This window comes from Equus caballus, chromosome 9 (genome assembly GCF_041296265.1).
Source record: "Equus caballus isolate H_3958 breed thoroughbred chromosome 9, TB-T2T, whole genome shotgun sequence".
NCBI lineage: Eukaryota > Metazoa > Chordata > Mammalia > Perissodactyla > Equidae > Equus > Equus caballus.
This window is the reverse complement of record NC_091692.1, coordinates 95,231,985-95,253,787: the sequence shown is the minus strand read 5'-3', so window position 1 is coordinate 95,253,787 and position 21,803 is coordinate 95,231,985. Positions and strand designations below refer to the sequence as shown.

Here is a 21,803-nt window from a genome sequence, read left to right as displayed (position 1 = left end):
AACAGAGATCCGTATTTGCGACGGCACCTGAAATGATCAGATAATGGCTGGAAGACCAAAAGTTTGTTGTGGATAGAACATCTTGCCCGTAGGGGACGAGAGGAGTGTGTGTGTTAGGGGCCGCATCCTGAACAGTCTCCTACCATCTCATATGGTCTCCAGGACTTGGTCCTTGAGCACTGCTGACTCATGGAACTGTTTTAAGCAGGACAGTGGTATGAGGAGATTTGTTTGAGAATTCCATGTTCTTGAGATTGGAATTTTATTAAAGAAGGCTAAAAATGGAAGCAGGGAACCAAGAAATCATTGCATCTCTCCTTTTCATTTAAGAAAGAATGTGGCTCTGTCGTAGGCACCATAGCAGTGGCCATGGGATGGAGATTACCTGAGTCAGAGTCTCCATGGCCAGCTGGCTGGTGAAATTTGGGTGAAGAAGGCAAGGGAGGAGGAATCCAAGGACTCTTGGTTTTCCGTCCTGGGCCAGTGGGGATGTCAGTCACACAAACAGTTGCATGCTTGAAGGGGAAGAGGATAAGTTGTTTGGGGCTGTTGATTTTCAGTTCTGAGGGAACATTTGTGTCTTTTAAATGAAAAAGGAAGGAGAAATGTTGGTTTATTTCATATGTTGTACATCGCTAATACCAACAGCCTTAAAAATCTCTGATAGTAACAAATGCTTAGATCTTGGTTTCTAATATCATTCTTAAATAAAAGGAACCAGGGCTCCTTGGGAAAAGGCCTGATTTGAGGGAGGGGAGGGAGAATATTAGATGAGGCTAGAGCATCTTGTAGTGCCAGAAAAGAGGAAGTGCTCAAAAAACCAAACAGTGAGGCTCTGTCAAAGCATCACAAGAGCCAACTAAAGGAGCTCCCAGTGACTAATCTGGGACAATGCGAGCAACAATGAATGACACAGTCTTAGATTATAGCCCAGAGTGTGGAGTAAATATCCGTGAGTCCATACTAATATAAATAAGCAGAAGTGACAAATTCCCATACAGAATAACTCCAAACAATTTATGTAGTTATGACCCCGAAGGAGGCAGGGCATAAAATCCCACCCTTAAAGTATGGGCCGTACTTGGTGACTTGTTTCTAAAGAATGGAAAGTGGGTGTGGGGAGAAAGTACCTTGACATTGGAGAAATCTGACAGAGACCACCTTACCCTGCTGAGCCAGGTCGGCATCAACAGTGATAAGGCACGGTGGAATGTACCCTTGATGTGATCTGTTGAGAATGACGCTTCACCTCTATTGACTTCTTCCCAGAAACCCATAACTCCCATCTAATCATGAGAAAAGCAGATAATTTCCAGTTGAGAGACATTTTACAAAATTGGACCAGACTAGTACTCTTGAAAACTGTCAACATCATCAAAAACAAGGAAAGTCAGAGAAACTGACACAGCCAAGAGGAGCCTAAGGAGATGTGATGATTAAATTGGATCCTGAAACAGAAAAATGATGATAGGGAAAAATTAATAAAATGTGAATAAAGTATAGAGTATATTAGTAATAATATCCTAATATTGATTTACTAGTTGTGACAGATATACCATAGTAATGCAAGATATTAACAATAGGGAAACCTGGGTGGGGAGTATTCGAGGATCTCTCTGTACTATCTTTGCACTTTTTCTGTAAAGTCTAAGACTATTGTAAAATAAAAAGTTTATCTCAATTGAAAAAAATGATGAGAGAACTGAGGAGGCAAAAAGCCAGCAGATAGTTAGAGATGACGATCTAAAAAGGTCCAGTCCGTGGTGAGTAGTTCTGTGAAGTCAGAAGAGGAGTGCTAGGTCAGTGACCTGGATTATGAATCACCTCGCAGAGTCAGAGTGACAGGGTGCCAGGAACACCTGTGCTCATCCTCAGGGTTGCTGTGGAAGCCTGTCTTGTTGCAGGGACTGGGGAGGAAGAATGATGTGAATTGTATTCTGCCCTGTGTCTGTGAGAGGCCAAGGGAGGAACGTGAAAGACAGTGTCTGTGTGAGAGCCAGGGGTGTCACAGAAATGAAGTGAGCCAGATGTACTCTAAAAGGGGACAGGGTTACAGGAAAATGAGTGTCGGAATGAAATCTCCATTGACAATGCAGCAAGAACAGGCAGGTATCCATCAAGGTAGGGTGGTGGATGGTGTGTTTGGAGAGAGGAGGATGTTTTTGAAATGAGAGTCAAAAATTGCATTAAAGTTGGTGTAAATTTGGCTTATTTTTAGAAATTACAGAAATTGAGGCAACAGGAGAATAGACATATGGGGGAGGACAAATTGGGGTATTAATCAGTGCCTCCAAAACCTCAGAGTTTCCGTGGGGGTCAGTGAAATGGAGCATGTGGGAATTAACCATACATCAGTAAGGGCTTGCGGTGGTTATTACCTGCAAATAGGAGAAATAGGTACGGCGTGATTTTGTCAGTTAGACACGTCTTCCTAGAGGGTATGAATGAAAAGTTGAATCCTCTGTTGTTTTGAAGTGGCTGTTTTGTTTTAGTTCTTATATATTTATGATATTTAAATTAAGTAAACATGATAGTTAAGGAAGAGAAGGGGGAATTTGAGACTTGCATTTCCATGAAACTCCGCTGCTCATTTTGCTGCACCTTCTTTCTCAATTCCTATGCCTTTGCCTCACTGTAGTGGTTCTTTGTAATTGTATAAATTGTGTGAACTCGCACATTTGTGTGAGGTGAGAGGTGGACTCATAGAGCGGGCTCTACAGCAGAGCATCTGGGTTCTAGTCCCAGTTCCACCCTTGACTAGCTCTTCTGCTTATTGACCTCGGCTTAGCAAAGTTCTCGATGTCTGTTTCTAAATCTGTAAAGGGGGGGTGGTGCCTATGTGCGTATTGGGTTGATGTGGGGAGTTAAGGGAGATAATCCATGTCAAGAGCTTAATATTACTGTCCAACACTGAATAAATGTTGCCCATAATTATCATTGTAATCATTATCCAGAGGAGAGAATGATTGTCAGTCATAATGAAAACCAAATTGTGTAGAGTTTTTTCAGAGTATTTTTATTTATTTTTTTGGTGAGTAAGATTAGCCCTGAGCTAACATCTATTGCTAATCTTCCTCTTTTTTTTGCTTGAGGAAGATTAGCCCTGAGCTAACATTTGTGCCAGTCTTCCTCTACTTTATATATGGGATGCCGCCACAGCATGGCTGACAAGTGGCTTAGGCTTGCACCCTGGATCTGAACCCACAAACCTGGGCCGCTGAAGCAGAGTGCATCAAACTTAACCACTCGGCCACGGGGCCAGCCCCCCTCGAAGAGTATTTTTAAGAAAAAAATCATATAAAAGAATATCAGAGTTCATCTCCACTAGGCCACAGGGCGGGCCCCTGGAAGAGTATTTTTGAACTTTTTTTTTTTTTTTTTTTAAAGATTTTATTTTTCCTTTTTCTCCCCAAAGCCCCCCGGTACATAGTTGTATATTCTTCGTTGTGGGTCCTTCTAGTTGTGACATGTGGGACGCTGCCTCAGCGTGGTTTGATGAGCAGTGCCATGTCCGCGCCCAGGATTCGAACCAACGAAACACTGGGCCGCCTGCAGCGGAGCGCGCGAACTTAGCCACTCGGCCACGGGGCCAGCCCCCCTCGAAGAGTATTTTTAAGAAAAAAATCATATAAAAGAATATCAGAGTTCATCTATTAACTAAATTTTGAGCCCTTTTAAAATAATTTTTAATGTCTTTGTTTAGAAGGATAATAACACCTTCTAGCTGAGAAAATTGAGACCTCCCTGTCACATAGGGAGGAATCTTCCAATCGCATCAGCGAGTGTTAACCACCTGCAGTCTTTGTAAATATTCTTAGAGCCCCCTTTTTAGTACACATGTGCCAATGAAATATGTAGCTTAATATACAAGTAACGACACTAGACGTGCATCCTGCTGTTTTATTCAACCTTATGCTGAAGAGATGTTTCCATGTGACTAAATATAAATATACATTAGCATATTATTCCATCAAATTGATATATAATACCGCATTTGATCAGTCACCTAATGGGAGACGTTCAGGTTAATAACAATTATAAGGCAGTGTTGCCATTTTTTTTGTTGTTTGTTGTCGCCTGATAGGCCACGAATAGCTTGTTTTATTCACATTAGTTTGATTACTCTCGATATTAAACACCTTTCCATATATGGGACATTTTCTATTCCTTTTGTAAATTGGCTGTAGTTTCGTCAGTTTTTCCAATGTATTTATGTTTTTTTAATTTAATATTGAGGTCTTTGTCATGTTAACCCTGTTTGTAATATATGTCCTATATGTTCTTTCCTGTTTTGTCTTTGTCCTTCAGCTATGATTATATGGCTTTTCATCATACAGAAGTTTTTCTTTTGTTAATGTAGTAAAATCTATCAGTTATTTTCATTTTGATTCTTGAGTTTTAAGATGTGATGTTTTTTCTAAAACTTTTGTGGATTCATTTATATTTTTACATTCCAAAATGTGTAGGTTTTTCTTTTTTCTTTTTTTTTTCTTTTTGTTTTGTTGTTGTTGTTTTCTGAGGAAGACTGGCCCTGAGCTAACATCTGTGCCCATCTTCCTCTGCTTGATATGTGGGACGCCTACCACAGCATGGCTTGCCAAGCGGTGTCATGTCCACACCTGGGATCCAAACTGGCGAACCCCAGGCCACTGAAGTGGAATGTGCACACTTAACCGCTGCGCTACCGGGCCAGCCCCTAGGTTTTTCTTAATGTTATCTTTTTAAATTAACTTTTAGCTTAGTTGCATTATGATCAGAAAGAGTGGTCTGTGTGGTAAGAACTTCTTTGGCTTTTGTTGAGACTTTCTGTGTAAACTAGTGTAAGATCATTTCCCTCCAGTATCTTATGATAAAATTTCAAGCATACAAAAAGTTGAAAGAATTGTGCAGTGAACACGTGTATTTCTACCCCCTAGATTCTGCAAGTATTTACATTTTGGTATGCAGTCCTGTGTTACTTTAACAGTGGGGGTGTGTTCTGAGAAAGGTGTTGTTAGCTGATTCCATCATTGTGCAGACATCACAGAGTGCACTTACGCAAACCTGGATGGTGCAGCCTACTGCACACGTTGGCCAGATGGCACTGACCTTATGGGAGCATCCTCACGCCGTTCATCGTTGCCCAAAATGTTACCATGTGGTACGTGCCTGTATTTGCTGTGTGTGATCAGTTTCTATAAATGTTTCAGTGTGGCTTAAAAAATATATTTTCTAATCGAGCTTGTTAATTGTCTTTACTGGTATTTTTTCTCTTGACATATCAATAATTAAGAGAGGTGTGTATCTCCCTCTATGATAGTGGCTTTGCTACTTTTTCTTGTAGGTCTATTAATTTTTGCTTTATATTTTCAAGTTTTTAAATTAAACATCCAAACAGAATGCTTACGTCTTCTTGGTAAATTGAATCTTCTGTCTTTATTTAGAGATCCTTGGTATGCCTGATAATATTTTTTTGTTTTGGGTTTTCTTTGGTCTTAAAGTCTGTTTTGCCTTCTTTAGGTTAGCATTGGCCTAGTTTATATTTTCCATTTCTTACTTTTAATTTTTTTATGTCTTTATACTTTTTAAGGTGTGTTCTCTTATAAATTTCATAGAGCTGGATTTCTTAAATCCAGTTTGCTAAATCTTTTTAATTGATAGAGTTAATACATTTATATTTATTAGGATGAACAATGTATTAATTTATTTGGACTGGCTTGTGTTATCTTTATTTCTACCGTCTTTCTTTTTTTCTTAAATTTTTTTGATTTTTGGGTTGGGGTTGTGTATATCTATGGTTTGATTTGGTTTGGGGTTTTTTTTTCTTAGTTGGTTTTCTTATTCCAAGTTTTATTCTCTAATGATTTGGAAGTCTATAAAGTATTTCTGTTCTTTTATTAGTTACCCTTGCATTTTAATTTTCTGTGTCAACTTAACCAAACCTAGATTTTAAAATTACCTTCCTGCTCTCTTAAACAACACAAGGACTTTGGGACATCCCACCTCTCCCCATCTCCTTCCAAATTACTTGCCATTTCTCCCATTATTTTAGTTCTTTCTTTACTTAAACCCCAAATATTAGATACTGTTATTATTTTATACAGACATTGTTTTTTGGCTATCCCTGCATGTTTATTGTGTTCCTGCTTAGACATTCTTTTCCTTTTCCTTCAAATATGTTATTCAGATTGTTGCATTTCCTCTGCTCTCTAGAGAGAACATTCCGTTATGGCTGTCGTCAGGTCTCTCTTGATGCATCTTTGGGTTGCTCCTTCTATTAAGATCAGCTCCTTATTTTTGGTCTTTTCTGGTTTCACCCACGTCTTAGACTTGGATTTCTTTTTATAAAATCCAGCTTGGAACAAGATGTGCTTCTTGATTCTGCGGATTCGCGTTTTTCATCTGGAAAGTGTCTGCCGTTCTCTTTGTCAACTGGATATACTTTTCGACCTTTGTATTTGTTAACATCTTTCATATTTTCCATCTCTACTTCTCTCTGTGGCATTGTGTGTATAGTTTCTCTGGGTTTGTCTTCTAAATCCTTAATTCCCCCTTACGTAGTGCCTTTCTGTCGTACCTTGTCCATTCAGTTTTTCATTTCCCCATTTACATTTTTCACTTCTAGAAGTTCCATTTTTTGTAATGTCATCTGCTTTTCATTCCTGGTAACCTCTTGTTGCATGCTCATATGTGATTGTGGGGTTTACTTCTTCTAGCTTTTCACGCACAGTTTTATGTTCTGTATCTGACAGTGACTTTGGGGCAACGAACTGTGTCAATCTGCTGTTACTCTGACTCTCAAGCCCCCAGGTGGCTTGAATCCAAGCCTGGTGGCCCAAGATAGAATGCGCAGGGCTCCAGAGGGGCTTCACTTGTGCTGCTGTGGCTTCTGACGAGAGCCAGGGAATGGCACAGCTCCAGCCTCCCTCAGGTGCGAGCTCAGGGCCCGAGTGCCAGGTGCATCATCCCACCTTACAGGCAGCCTCAGGTCCAAGTCCCCGAGCAGGTTTGCGCAGCCACCAGCCCCGGTGCTCATCCCCCCAGACTGAAGGGGGTGTGGGACAGGGTCCTTCAGACCTACCTGTTTATCCCTGTGTTGGTTAAACAGTCTTTGCTCCAGCTCAGCCTCTCTTCTAGTATCAGATTTCTTTTTCTTAAAGTATATTATTTAGAAGTTCTTTCATATATGTCTTTTGGTGATAAAATTCTGCTTTTGTCATCTTGTAATTTTCTTTATTTTACCCTTGTTTTTGAGAGAGAGCTTTACTCCATTAACAATTCTAGATTGTTACAGTTTCTCAATAGTTTAAAGCTATTCCCTCGGTTCTGTCTTCCACCGCATCTGTTGAAAAGGCTGCTGCCAGGGCTTTAAAAGTGGTGCAGGCCGGGGCTGGCCCCGTGGCCGAGTGGTTAAGTTCGCGCACTCCGTATCAGGCGGCCCAGTGTTTCGTTAGTTCGAATCCTGGGCGTGGACATGGCACTGCTCATCAGACCACGCTGAGGCAGCGTCCCACATGCCACAACTAGAAGAACCCACAACGAAGAATACACAACTATGTACCGGGGGGCTTTGGGGGGGAAAAAAAAAAAAAGAAAAAAGAAAATCTTAAAAAAAAAAAAAAGTGGTGCAGGCTGAGAGGATAGTCTGGCCCTGCAGGTGTTATGGCTGTCCTGTGCAGGAGCCTGGCAGCCTAGGGCCTCTGGGCAGGGGGCAGGGCGTGGGGGGCTCAGCATCACTCTGTCCTACTGCTTTTTATTAGGAACTTGGAGTCATTTAGAAATTTACGTATTTCCTCAGTACAGAAAAGAATTATACATGAATGCAGAATATTACTTGTTCATTATCAGTTTTTCATGGTTCTCTTTTTCCTTGATAATAAGGAGAAAAATTATGAAATAGTCCTTATAGTTGCTTAGTTTCTACCAGAAAATTTAAAGACAGTCGCAGTTATTTACAGCCTAAAGAAGAATATCCCTTCAACTTTACCACATTTCAAAATAGCTATTTTGAATTATGCTAAAAATAATGAGTCTCAACTTTTGAGAGAGGGAAAAGGACTGTCTAGAAACCTCTGTATTTTTCTTTTTTTAAACCACCTAAACCTGGGTAGAACCAACAGATCTTTTCCGTAGGCAGAGGGGAAGTAATGGCAGTGAATTCCACTGGCCCTGGAACTTCAGCCAGTCCTCAGGGCTCCCACTACCAGAGAACAAACTGGAGTGGAACACACGAGACTGTCAGTGACATCTTTTGTAAATCAGCGGCAAGGGAGAAGAAGGAGCTGTCACAGGAGGTCAGATCAGATATTTAAGAAAAATATTTGTCATCAAGCTTAAAAATAGCATTGCTGATGGCAAATTAAACCAAAAAGCCAATAATACAGTATTAAAATTATAGTTCCTAATGTGATATTGCAGAAGGAAGAATCTTATGTACCAATGATTCTTCTCCAAGCTACAGAACCACAGTGTGAAATTATTTTAAATGAACCACTGACTTTTTAATTCTGCTCATTTCCTTATCAAGTGGTTTGCCTTTTTGAGAAATTCATTTTTAATCATCTTTACGTGTAATGTATTTTGCTGTAGTTTGTATAACTCTCTCTCCTCTACTAGGATGTGAGCTACATCAGTGTAGGGGACCTCTCGGTATTCCCAGCACTTAGCAGAGTATCTGACATTTATTAGGTATTCCCTAAATATTTCTTGAATGAATAAATTTGTGATTTAAAATTAGCCTAGGCTAATTATGGTTTTGTATTATTTTCATGTTTTTCATTGTCTGTCTTGTCAATAGTAATCCAGTACTTTCTTTAGAGGCTTATAATAATATATCAAAGAAAGGTATGCTGATGGATTTTGCACAAATTGACAGTGGTACTAAGATAGAAGGTCCTTTCTCTTTCATACACATCAATTCCCAGGCAGTCGGTGTTTTTCATCACCAGGGTGCCAGGCTCCTTTAATCTTGCCATTCCATCATTTGTAGCATGCCTCCTCATGGCCTAGGATGGGTGCTGGACCTTAGCCATCACATTTGTATTCCAGCCCCAAGAAGGAGGGAGAGATGGACATTCCACAGCACTCTCCCCCGTGAAGAACACAAATGTGTATATAGTGCATTCCCTTTGTGAAACATTGGCCGAGACATAGTCACGTGACCACACCTAGCTACAAGAGAGGAATGCAGTACTGTACCTGGCCAGAAGACAACTTTTCATTATCCAGCATGAAGGAGAGAATATCATTAAGGAGCGAATAGAAATCTCTATTGCACGTAGACAATTTTAATGCTTACCAGTTTTTAAGAGGCTTAAAGGATCATTTAGAGGTTAAAGTACCTCAGTGGTATTTTTGAATTGAAGATACTCAATTCTGAGAGTTTTGGGGTGAGGATAAGATAGGGATACTGCATGAAAGCACACCGTTTAGTTATATTTTAATGTCAGTTTTGGTTGCTTTTTCACTTGGGCTTTAAATCTTTGAGGAATTGTGTCTACAATGTATTAAACAAAGCCAACAGACAAGGCCAGAGTCTTCTCAGAAGTATTGCTGAAGGAGAAATGTTTATCCTTGATGTAAGAATTCACTTACAATAAGCTTAATTACTTTTTAATATGTAAATGAAGCCTATTCCAGCCTCAGGCCTCTAGAAGTCTCCTGTGTTAGGGGTTTGTGGACGTGAACACACATGTGCAGGCCAAGGCTGCGGGCTGGGAGTATCCAGGCAGCCCCTGAGTGCGTGCAGAGAGCTCATTGTGGCGCACAGGGGAGCCCGGGTGGCAGGGACAGCTGCGGTGCTGAGAACTGCTGGGCCAGTCGCCCTCCCACACCCGGTGGAGCGAGCACCGCCCTTTGGCCCTCTCGCCTGGACCGCTCTGAAGGGCAAGTGTGGTGTGAAAGGGGATTGCAAGGAAGTGACAGTCATCAGCGCTGAGACGTGGAAGGCAAAGCTTTGAGGCTGAACAAAAGGGAAAGAGAAGGAAGGCCCCCCAGTCAGCAGAGGTCTAAATATTTCACTCGAAGGACAGAGGTAAATTAAACATTAATTTAGAAATCTGGTTAAAGTTAGCACATGTATGATTTTAAGTCCCAGAAACCCTGCCTCTCACCAAGGGAATGTCTCGGTTTTGAGAGTGTGTTATCTGACGGCACTTCGTGCTCTTGCACAGTCAGCTGTTCACAGTAGCATTTCTGCCCCTAGTCTAATGTGGGGCCGCTGTGAGTGGGTGAGTACAGCCTTGCTCTCTTGGAAGCTTCAAACCACAATGATTTGAATCTTAGAGACTAGACGATAGAAACTCTTTTTGCTAATCCTGAGAGAAAGTAGGAAGAATAGTAATTAGAAGCTGTCTGCTGCCTACGGACAGGTGGCCGCAGCCCAGGACTCCTTGTCTGCCTCAGCTCCCCGCTGTGACATCTGCTGCCTGTGCTGCTGCTGCGTCGTGGTGGGATGCCCTCCTCGCCCTCTCCGGGCCTCCCTCCCAGGCTTGCTGAGCGGTCCGCAGGAAGCCTGTGTGGTTGTCCCTGTAGTAGCTGAGCCCCTGTGCCCAGCATCCATCCATCTCACCAACTCCTGCCCTTACTGAGGAGCCTTTGGGCCCACAGCACTGAGCCCTAGAGAGTCAGGGGCCCGAAGTCCTAGGTTCATTGCTGTAGCCCAGCGCTGCCCAGTGCTGCTGTCTGCAGTGGTGGGAGTGTTCTGTCTGCCCCAGCCAGCACAGTAGCCACTAGCCACATGAATCTACTGAGTACTTGAAATGTGGCTGATGTGACTGGGAACTAGACTTTTAATTTGATTTTAACTAATTTAAGTCCAGATAGCTTCATGTGGCTACTGTAGTGGACAGTACAGCTCACACCTAATATTAGTATCTTATCAGTTGTGCAAGGGTTAAAAAGGTTCCTTTGAACTCATTTGGGAATCTAACAACCTAATGCTTGGGTTTGAGTGTTGAGGTTTGACAGTATTCTAAAAGCTTTATATAAGCTAGATTTTTGTCAAATGCGTTTACAGGAGTTTAGAATCTACCCTTTGACAATTATTTATATAGTAAAGAATTGCCTCATGACAAAGGCCAGTAGTTGTGTTTTGTTCACGCTGTGTCAGTAGTGTTTATTGTTTCATTCGCATTATCTCCCAGTTGTGGAGAGTTTGGGCTCAGAGGAGGTATAAGCCCCGTGGAGCTGAAGCTGAACCACTGCAGAGAAGAGTGCACGTCACAAGCCGGTCGGACTCCCAGCACGTGTGAAAGACGGGCCGCCTGCACGCCCCTGCCTGGGTCCTGAGGGTTCACTTCAGGTGTCTGTTGTAGGCCCCCTCAGACTGTGAGCACAGCGCCTCAGGTGCTCCGCGGGGTTTCTCAGCATCCTCCACCAAGGAGCCTAAAGTAGATTGGCTTTTCTTGATTAAATTAATGGAAATGTGTCAAGGGTGGTGTTGCTGGTAAAGTTTTCCAATGATTTTGTGTACTTCAGCCTCATTTTTATTTTCTCATTTGCCAGATGTCCCATTTAAGAGAGTTCTAATGTATGGACAAATGTTAAAAATCCATTATTACTCAAAAGTAGTTGGAAAAAACTAAACTGCGTACTTGCTAAAGCATTAGTTGGCCTTAGGTTTTTTTTGTTCAAATGGGGTTGTCTTCGCCTTGAAAGTAAAAGTAATACCTGGTAATAGGCTTTATTTTCACAAAGAAATACGTGCTCTCTCATTTTCTTGAAACATAACCTTCCTGGTCCATCGTTAATTTTCCCATTTGGGACAGAAATGAGTACAGTAAATTCTTTGCTTTCCACTTGACTAAGAAAAATAAATGTATAACTGGGTTGACTAATGCCAACTGCCAGTCTCATAGTCAGGAAGAGGACATCTCCTTTCTCCTGCTCTTTTCCCTCATCCAAAGGCTTTCGTGGCCAGCTGCCTCCTTGAAATCCCTACTGGGCTGTGTACCTTGCTCAAATCCCCCACATGTCTGAAACAGACTCTTGGTAGCTGCCCCATAGCCACCCCCAGCCTTCTCCTTCTCGGTGCATGGCATCAGCACTCTGTCATCTCTGATCCCCGTTTCTCTCACATGTGTCCAGTCATTCAGCACTCTGGGCTCTGTTTCCTAAACACCTCCTGAATCTCTCCGCTTCTCACTGCCACTGCTGCCCATCCTCCCACCCTCTCTTCCCTGGGCTCCTGAAAGAGCCTCCCTCCCACCTGCTCTTCCAGCTCGGATCCTCCCCTCACCCCCACAGTGTGTTCAGCTAATGGCAGAATCAAGTCATGCCTCCCTCTGCGCAAAACAGTGGTAGTCAGGCATGTGGATCAAACTCTCACCAGACAGTAGGGGCATCTGCAGTATTTCCGGAGGAAAGGAAACTACACCCTTAGAGTTCTGGGGACTTACATTCTTATTTCATCCTTAGCACCGCCGCGTGCAGTAGGAATTAGCATTCCTATTTTACGAATAGATGGGCTGAGGTTTACAAGTGTTAAGTAATAGCCGAATCCATCTTATGGCAAAGCCAAGATTCCAGTCCAGAACTCTGATAGGAAAATAAAGTGCTTTTTAAAAAATTACGGAATAGTTGCCGGAAAAGGAAAGAAGGGAAGAAAATGCTCAGGAATAGTGCCTTAAAGATTCTCAGGTGTTTTTCTTTTATGTGCTTATTTTACTACTTCCCATAGTGGCTGGCACCAAAATTCCTGAAATGCAAAGTCCCTGACTTTTTAGGAGGCAACAAGAAAGGGAAGAACTTGGGTGGACACTTCTCTGTCTTCATATCCTCTAATCAGAGTAAATGATGCAGCTCTGAAAAGATAAGGAAGTTACAAACGAAAGGGTTTGTGTGGTTAGAAAAATAAGTGGGAAAACCAGGATTATGAATTCACTGACAGGTAAAAGCAGAAAACAGTATGTTATAGAAACCGAGAAAGAATTTTATAAGGATGTAGCGAGCATAGTAATAACAGAATAAAAAAGGAGAACCGAGACCAATTTTGGATTTAGCAAGGAGTTCATTGGGTTAGGTATTAACTAGTAGTCAGATTGTAGAAAAGGGAATGAAAATGTTTGGATATAAGATCAGCCATGGTAAACTCAGACACAATTTCTGTGGTTTTTTTAGAATGCCAGCTTTCAGTTATAGATGAAGTCACTTGTTTTGTTATTTTTTTATACTTTATATTTAGTTTATTGTTTCCTTATGTAATTCTGAAAACATACCTGTATTTCGCTTTTCTCCTTAGTCCTTTTTTATTTTCCATGTGTCTCCTGACATTCCTTAATGTCTAGAAAGGCTTTATTTCATTTTACCAGTGCACGATTGCCATCTAGTGGCCAAAAACCTGGGTCACTTAGTACCCAAAGAAGAAAAAAAGAATGAGCCATCTTCCTATCTGTTTCCTTGGCCAAAGTGCATTGAGGCTCTTGATAATAATGAATAATTTTGTAGCCTGACCTAAAGAAAATCTCTCGATTTCCAATAGTTCCACACTTACAACTTTTTGACCTTAGGCAAATCACTTAATTTCCCTCTTTTGTTTGCTGTGTGAGACTGAGATGATAAACCATCAATGGAATGAATCTTTTAATCAAAAAAGCTTGTTTTAAAAAATAGTCAGCTTTTAGGATTAATCCAAGACATTTTTTTTTTAAACTTCCATGGTGTATCCCAAAGAGTTTCCTAATCAGGCCAGTCTACTCTCTCTACAAGTCTGCTCTCTCTACATGTCTGCTCTCTCTGCAACATTACCCAGTTGGAACTGATGTTGCAAGGCCAACCCTCAAGCAATGTTCAAAAAAGAGTTTATTTACACGTTGTAATTTTCAAAGAGGCAATATTATAGAAGAGTTTTCAACAATAAGGGTTAAAAAAAGACAAAAGACTTTCTACTTAAACCAGCTGGTATTGATGCTTTCTGCACATCTGGAAAATAATTTGTCCCACCCCTTCTGTGAATATGCTAGTGAATTGGAGCTTTGTTATACTTCCTTCCTGAATAATATATAGAAGAATAAATAATTTAAACTGCTTTTATATTCTTGCAATAATGTCATTAATTGATTTGGTTGTGTTATTTGTTAATATGTTTCTTTTTATATTTCAGAAAAGATGTTGGTTTGAAGCGGTTTTTTCCTAGGAGTTTACTGGATTCTGTCAAGGTAAGTAGAGTTGACTTTATGATAATCAGATGACCACATTATGCAAATACCTCACCCGAGGTGACTGCTTTGGGAAAACAAAATGATGTGGTTTTCCCCCTTACGTGTAAAAGTTATAATCTAAGAAACTAAGAGTTATTCTAGTCATATTAATGGCAAGCAGATTTTTATAGGTACAGCTTTCCCCCACAAAACCATGGTTTCACTTCTTGTGTGTGATACTCAGCGAAGTACAAAACTAAGAATGTTGCATACATAGTAGTCCTTGTCACCTGGATCTTTATAGTCTCAGGTATTGTGACACAGCAGTTTGTGAAAGAACATAGTGGTAGCTGGATTGTGTGTGTGTGCGCATTCTGAAGATCTGTCTTCTGTTTCAACTACTTGGATACTCCTCCTCATTAGTAACTTTTGCAGAGCCTCCATTCTTATCCATGTCAGGATCTTCAAGTATGCTAGGAGGGCACAGACTATGGGTCAAGGCAGAGTCCAGCTCCAGATGAGCTCTGCCATTTACCAGTCTCATGGTCTTGGGCCTGGTTTCTTATTTCTACAATGAAGAAAATAACATTTTATAGGGTCGGTGTGAATATTTAACAGATTAATGTATATGTGTTATTTATCACAGTTCTTGTCGCAATGCAGTTCATAAACCGTGGCTGTTAAAGGTCATGTTCTACACCGGAACAGCCCTATGGAAGACCATCCCATCAACTGACGCCCAAGCAGGATAAGACATATGTCATGAGAGATGTAGCATAATGGCTCCAAATACTGCTCTGAAGCCAAACTACCTTGGTGAAAGTTCTGACTTCATCAACTTGAATTGTGTGGGACTTTGGCCAGGTTACTTAGTCTTCCTGTATTTTAGTTTCCACATCGGTTAAGTGAGGATAAAACCGTTTTCTGACACATGGGGTTCTTGTGAGGATTAAATGGGTTAACAGGTATAAAGTCTTGGAACGGTGAACACAGAAAGAACTCACTAGATGGTGTCTAGTGTGAAGAGGATGATGAGCATCATCCTTATTACTAAGAATGATAAAATGCCAAATTCAGCAGTTTTTATTGCTTTAATCTGAGACACATTTCCATACAAGAGTTTCTTGGCAATTGTGCTATTATTGTCTGTTCTCTACACGTAGTCAACTCTGTTTCGTTGCCTGTCTTTGGGTCACAGTGTTGGTATGAAATGCAATCTGTGACAAAAGCCCTGTGTTCAGATGTCTGGGTTCTGCTTGCTCTTTTTCCCGTCAAGACTAGGACTGTAAGGAGAGTCGTGGATTTTCCCCCGAGTCCGTCTTCTCAGCCTCGTGCGGGGAGGTAATCATAGCCCTCCCTTTCTCACAAAGCCTCTTGATAATCTAGTGGGAAATGAACATACACGTGTTGGTTTTAAAGTATACAGTACTCTGCAAATGTAGTAAGACGTATTTAAGAACAGGAGAGGAGACGTATACTCTTCTTTAATGTTTTGGGCCCTTTTTCCAGTGTTCCTACTCTGCTTCTTTATTTTCATTAGAGTGTCCTGACCTATTAATGAAGTACTGGAGTGAATTGTGGGGGACCAACTCTTCCAGCACATGCCATGCAGTTGGTGAAGGCTGGGTACCAGCCAGAGGTGGGTGGGACACTGTTGCCACTGACAAGTAGCCCATAGACCGTTGGCATGAGTGAGTTGGCTCGGGTATGGTATTCAGAGGACAAAGAGCTTCAAGTGGAGTTTGGCGTGGTGGGTTGGAGGTGAAATCCAGAGCACTTGGGGGGACATGAGAACAGCAGAGTTGTATCCTTCTGGAAAGTTATGGGTGCCGGTTGGCCATACTCTTGAGTTGGGAGGACAGAAGACTCAGTTTGACATGGAGAGTCCCTGATGTGGGCATTGAGAAGGCATGGGAAGATCCTTGAGTGGAAAGGATGCCTCTATGCGTAAATCTGCAGTTTCCGGGGGCGGGGGAGCAGGGGCCATGGGGAGATGACAACACGGACAGACATTCAAACGAGTGTAAGACATAGTTCTTTAGCACATTTACATTGTCATTGAACAAGTGCACTAGCCACTGTGAAATTAAAAAGCAGAAAAGTATATGAAAATGGCTCTTGCACGTTAGTAGTATCATCAGCAGTTCTCAAATGTGAGGCCCTTGGTGGCCTCAGAATTATTGTGAAGTCTCCTCAAAGCTATATGTAGGTTAGCAGTTATCACAGGAGGTGTGACTCCTGTCATTTGGGAGTCCCAGAAATTATTGTACATTTAAAAAGAGTCCTCATACTCAAAACAGGGCACTGTGGGTACAGGTCACAGGTTCCATGGTGTAAGTATAGCCAAGGTGACACAGAGGCCCTAGCAGGTTTGGCAGACGGCTGGCCCAACCCTCCTGCATGGCCCCATCCCCTGGCCCCTGTGAGTGGCTCTTCTAAACCTCAGCTTCAGTGCTCGCTCTCACACAGTCTCCTCTCCACCCTAAGGAGAGAGGGAGAAACGTTCTTCTCTGTCTTCAGACTCTGCTCGACATCTTAACTTTTAATTTTGCTTTCTCAATTTTTAATTACGTAGTTATTTACTTGTTTGCATTCTATCTGTGTGCTTCCACTATATTTATAGATCCATGAGGGCAAAGACAGTATCTGCTGCATTCTCCACTCTTAAACCCTGTGTTTGGCACGGTACCTGGCACGTAGTAACTTTTGGTAAAGCTATTTAAATGACATTAAATGAGTAAATGAAAGGATAAGTAACTTTAAAGGCAACTTGAAAGATGAATAGAATTAGGGAGACACTTTCAGGGTAGAGGGGACAGTGTGGAGAAAGGCGTGAAGACAGGATGAGTCAGCCTCTTTCAGAAGATAGAGCTGTAAAGCTGGAGCAGTTTGTTTCCTGGGTATGCCTGCTCTACTGCTGCCACCACTCCAGAACAGTGCCCGTTCCTGCACCAGATTTGTTCCCTCCAAGTGTCTCTCAGGCTGCCCCTTGGGATCTGTCCCAGTCGGCCCCCTGTCCTGGTGTTGCTGCTGACTCTCACGTGCATTTCCTGCTGCCTGGAGTTGCAGCTTGTCCTCCGTCAGCCCTGTCTGTGTTCAGCACTCAGACGATGTGAGGTCACTGGGCAAGCAGTCACTTCGTATGGCTAAATACTGAGATGAGAGCATTAGGGGCACAGGGGAGTCATTGCAGATTTCGCAGCAGCAGAGGGACGTGCTCATTTTCTGGATTTTGCAGTGAGATCTGACAGGAGCATGGAGGACAGGCAGAGAGCAGAAAGACTGGGGCAAGAAGGTTGGAGGTGATGTAGGTGAGGGAGACGTGCAGTGATCGGGCCTGGAGGTAGTCTTCCACTGGAGTGGAAAAGATGGAATTGACCTTGGGGAACCTGAGAAAACTTTTCACGAACCAAACAAATGGTAGTTGTGTTTTTTAATTTCAATTGCGGCTGATTTTGATGCAAGTAAGGGAGAACAGGATTAACTGTTAGCTATTATTAGGTAACCTCGCTCCTACTGCAGGCCGCCAAAGGACTTTGCATCTCATGGGGTGAAAACCGAGTCCTCACCATGGCCTGCATCCTCCATCCCCTCTTCTTCAGACCTTGTCACACATCCTTTGCCCACTGGCTTCCTCAGGCACGCCGCAGACTGTGGGCTTGCTGCCTGAAGATCACCTCCCTCCACTATCCAGATGCTCAGGGCGCATAAATAGAGAACTCAAATGAGCAAAAATGGAGCAGCAGATTACCTGTGACCCCACTGCACAGAAAAAAGAGGTGTAGTTGGTTTATCTCCTTCGCTGTGTGCTGATGCGTGTGTGTGTCTGTGCACACACACGTGGCTGTGTATGAGTCCCATCTCTGGTGCTCTCCTTTTAAAGGCGTCTGTACTACACAAACAGGTGGTTTCATCATATTTTTTCCTGTAACATTGTGATACAGATTTTAATGTCAATAAATTAGTTCCACACAACAGTCTTGAGGGCTGCATAGAACATTGGGTAGACAGGCACACTGTGCACTATGTAACCCATCCATGTGTTACTGTACACAGTTCTGCAGTGAGCTTCCTTGTTGCTGAATCTTCGCATAGTTCTGTAATTATTTTTAAATAATAATGTCCTGGGGCTGGCCCTGTAGCCTAGTGGTTAAGTTCGATGTGCTCTGTTGCGGCGGTTCGGGTTCACAGGTTCAGATCCCAGACATGGACCTACACTACTCATTAGCCATGCTCTGACAGCGACCCACATATGAAATAGAAGATTGGTGCAGATCTTAGCTCAGGGCAAATCTTCCTCACCAAAACAAAAAAACAGAATAATGTCTGGGGATTTTAATTTCTGGATCAAGAGTTGGTGTTTTTAAGGTTTTTGATTTGCGTTGCCAAATTGCCCTTCGGAGAGGTTGTATCAACTCAAGCTCATACTAGTGGAGTGTGCGAGTGCCTTTATATCTTCGCCCTGGCCAGCTCCCCATCATATGCATATATGGCACGTTTTTAATGCCTGACTTTCTACCACATGTTCTAAGAAGCAAATTATTGCCTTACAAATTCTATTTAAGAAATAAAACTCAAAAGCATTGAATTGTATGCTTAAAAATGGTTAAGATGGTATATTTTATGTGTATTTTATTACAGTTATTTTAAAAAATAAAGCTTTGATAAATATGACATTTTGTAGTAATGTGAACACAGGTGGTATTAGGTGGTGAGTAGGACAGAAATCTTTGATGCTAGCTATTATTTCTGTGGTCTTTACTTATTGTTGACTCTAAAAAGATCTTTGTAATCTTATCGTGCAGGCCAAAACACTCAGAAAACTGATCCAACAAACATTTAGACAGTTTGCCAACCTTAACAGAGAAGAAAGTATTCTGAAATTCTTTGAGATCCTCTCCCCAGTGTACAGATTTGATAAAGAATGCTTCAAGTGTGCTCTTGGTGTAAGTATGGGGACATGGGAAAGAATGGACTAGGTGTGATTTCTTTTGCTTTGCTCAGCAACATATGTCTAAATTTCTGATTGAAATCTAGTTTGTCACATTTTACCAACATGAGATTGTCATTTTGTTATTTTATGGTGGGAAAAATGCAAAAGATGATCAATGTGAGAATAAAATCATCTTTTCTTAGTAGCATGCCTATGTTCATAATTAGATGTCTTCAATTCCAGCCTAACAATTCATTGAATAACTGCTCCCTAAGGGTTAGTGTACCTCTTCAAATAGTCTTCGCAAAGAAACTGTTAGCTTCAGACGCGCTGGGATGAGCACAGTTTCTCTCTCTGTAGGCTCTGCAGATACTGGATTAATGAAGTGATGAATATTTTATGTTATTTGGTTAGATGGATTAATAGCAAGCTAAGCCAGCCCTTCTTTGGTTGTTTAATGTGTTCATAGCCTTTATCTGAAATATTTCTTTTTCCTTCTGGTACCTCTGTCCTCACCTGTTTCACCTTCAAAAGTCAAGCTGGATTATTTCAGTGGAACTGGCAATCGGCCCGGAAGAAGGCATCAGTTACCTCACGGACAAGGGCTGCAACGTAAGTCTGTTTGGGGAGGCCCCAGACTGCCTGTGCCCTGACACACACCTGTATTGGCCTGGACCGTAGACAGTGAGGACTCAGATTAAGGAGATGGGGCATTCTTATGAAAAAGACAGCATTCTGCAATTAACTCTTTCCATTTCACAGTGATTGTTGCTCATGGTGGAGAGAGGAAGAGAAAGTCTAGGCCCATGTTGAAATTCTTTAGAATTCTTTAGTTTTTGAAGGAAATTAATCATACAAATTGTGTATATGTTCATGAGATCTGAAAAGAGTTGTTAGTTTCTCTGGAGAAGTTTTAAATACCATTGTCTTCATTCAATTCTATATCTGATTTGAATATAATTGTATTATATCCTTTGAAACAGCTTCTTCTGGCTTTTTCCAGAAAAAAAAATTTCATACTTTCACAACTCTGCACAAATCCCTACTACCCCCTTTTACCTTACTGAGAAAAAAGTGTCCCTTAATGCCACACTGGACCTTCTTTTGTTCTCTTGTGGGGGAAGTACTAACCTTTTCTTGTTTATTCCTGTTTCTTTCTTTCATGGAGTGTTATTGAGCACCGGCTTTGTGCCAGGCCTGGTCCTGGGGTGAGAGATACAGCAGGGAACAAGATAGACAGAGGTGCTGGCCCTTAGGTAGCTTGCGGTCGAGTGGGTAGACAGATGTACAGGAGTGTGAAATTCTCATGTGTCGTGTGATCTTAGTGCTGTGACGGAGAGCAAAGTGCACGAGGGACAGCATGCTCCCGTTTAGACGGGGTTGGGGACGGGGTGCTGAGGCTTCTCAGCCCTTGCACCAGCAAGCGTTCTTTCTCACTCAGTGTGTTCATACATGTTCCTGGACACACATGTTCACATAAATGCAGAAATATGACCAAGCCATAGCTTACCATCCCTGCCTTTCCCCCAGTGCACTCTTTCCTTCCTCCCCATCCTTTCGCTTGAATCCTTCCATGGGCCCTCCCATGAACTCTTTCCCTTCCCGCCGGGTTAACATGGAAATGACTCAGTAATTTTCTTCTGTGCTTTGTTATTCAAAAGTGAGGTTATCATGGGGCATCCTGACCTACATCTTGGTCTCACTCAGTGAAATGTGGACAAGATCCCTTCAAGTCCACGGTGGCTCTGCCCCTCCTCTCTGGTGGCCAGGTGGGATTAACCACACAAAAGGCAAGCTCTGCTCGCCGCAAGACAAAAGCCACTTGTCAAGAGGCAAGATGGGGGCAGAGAGAGAGCATTTTATTACAGCTTGCTAGCAAGAGGGAAGATGGCCGACTAATGTCCAAAAGAACCATCTTAAGAAGGGCTCAGAATCTTGAAGCAGTTATGTAGGCCAGTGGGTTATAGGGGACAGGTTAGCAATGTTGACTCTCTGCTGTTACAGACTGAGAGTTGCCACACCAGATCTTTCAGTTTTCATGAATGATGGCTATCAGCATAGACTCTCTATTTGGGGGTCATCAGGTTCCTAAAGAACTTAAAAGAATGAGGTTATCATCTTATCACAACTGGGAGGTATGTGCACTAGCAAGGGTCATAAAATCTACAGAACAGGTGGCTCTCCTGGAGGGTGCAAATCCAGCTGGGTTAGTTAGTCAGAGGTCATTCAAAGTTACAACATGGTCTCTTTTCTACAATATGGCTTCCCTTATGTCAGTCTTGTGTTGAGCCGGTTTCAGTTGGATCACATGAAGGGCATTTACTTTGCTTACAGATTTCTGCCTTGCAGATGTGATGTAATAAACATTATTTTACATATGTCTTTATCTTTATGTACTACTGCCTTTTCTCCTTAAGGAAGAGATTACCAGGGGATGGAACTGTAGGATCCCTCCAAATACTTGTAATTGTAAAAGCAACTGCCAGATTGCTTTTCAGTAAGGCTGAGAAACTTCACGTTGTCCCAGCAGTGAATGAGACTGGTGCTTCCCACTCACTTGCTAGCAGCAGTTTTAAAAGCTTTTTAAGTTTTCCATTTCAACAGGTGTGAAGTGACATTTTCTTGTTACTCTCTTTGCTTAATAGCTGAGGCTCATATGTCATTTTCAAATAGTGATATGTTGTTTTCAGATAGTGATATCCTGGAGTAGGAAAGGGGGCATTTGTGTGTGTGCATGTGTGTGTGCATGCACA

General features: G+C 42.0%; 1 protein-coding gene across 49 annotated transcripts in view; it reads left to right on the top strand.

The window, feature by feature from the left end:
* PTK2 (protein tyrosine kinase 2) overlaps positions 1-21,803 on the top strand; it is a 279,891-nt gene that overhangs the window by 135,426 nt on the left and 122,662 nt on the right. For all 49 annotated transcript variants that reach the window (XM_070221906.1, XM_070221887.1, XM_070221892.1 and 46 more), the window contains 3 exons: positions 14,081-14,135; positions 18,923-19,063; positions 19,585-19,662. In XM_070221906.1, the coding sequence (XP_070078007.1) occupies positions 14,081-14,135; positions 18,923-19,063; positions 19,585-19,662 (274 nt within the window). The remainder of the gene's footprint in view (positions 1-14,080; positions 14,136-18,922; positions 19,064-19,584; positions 19,663-21,803) is intronic.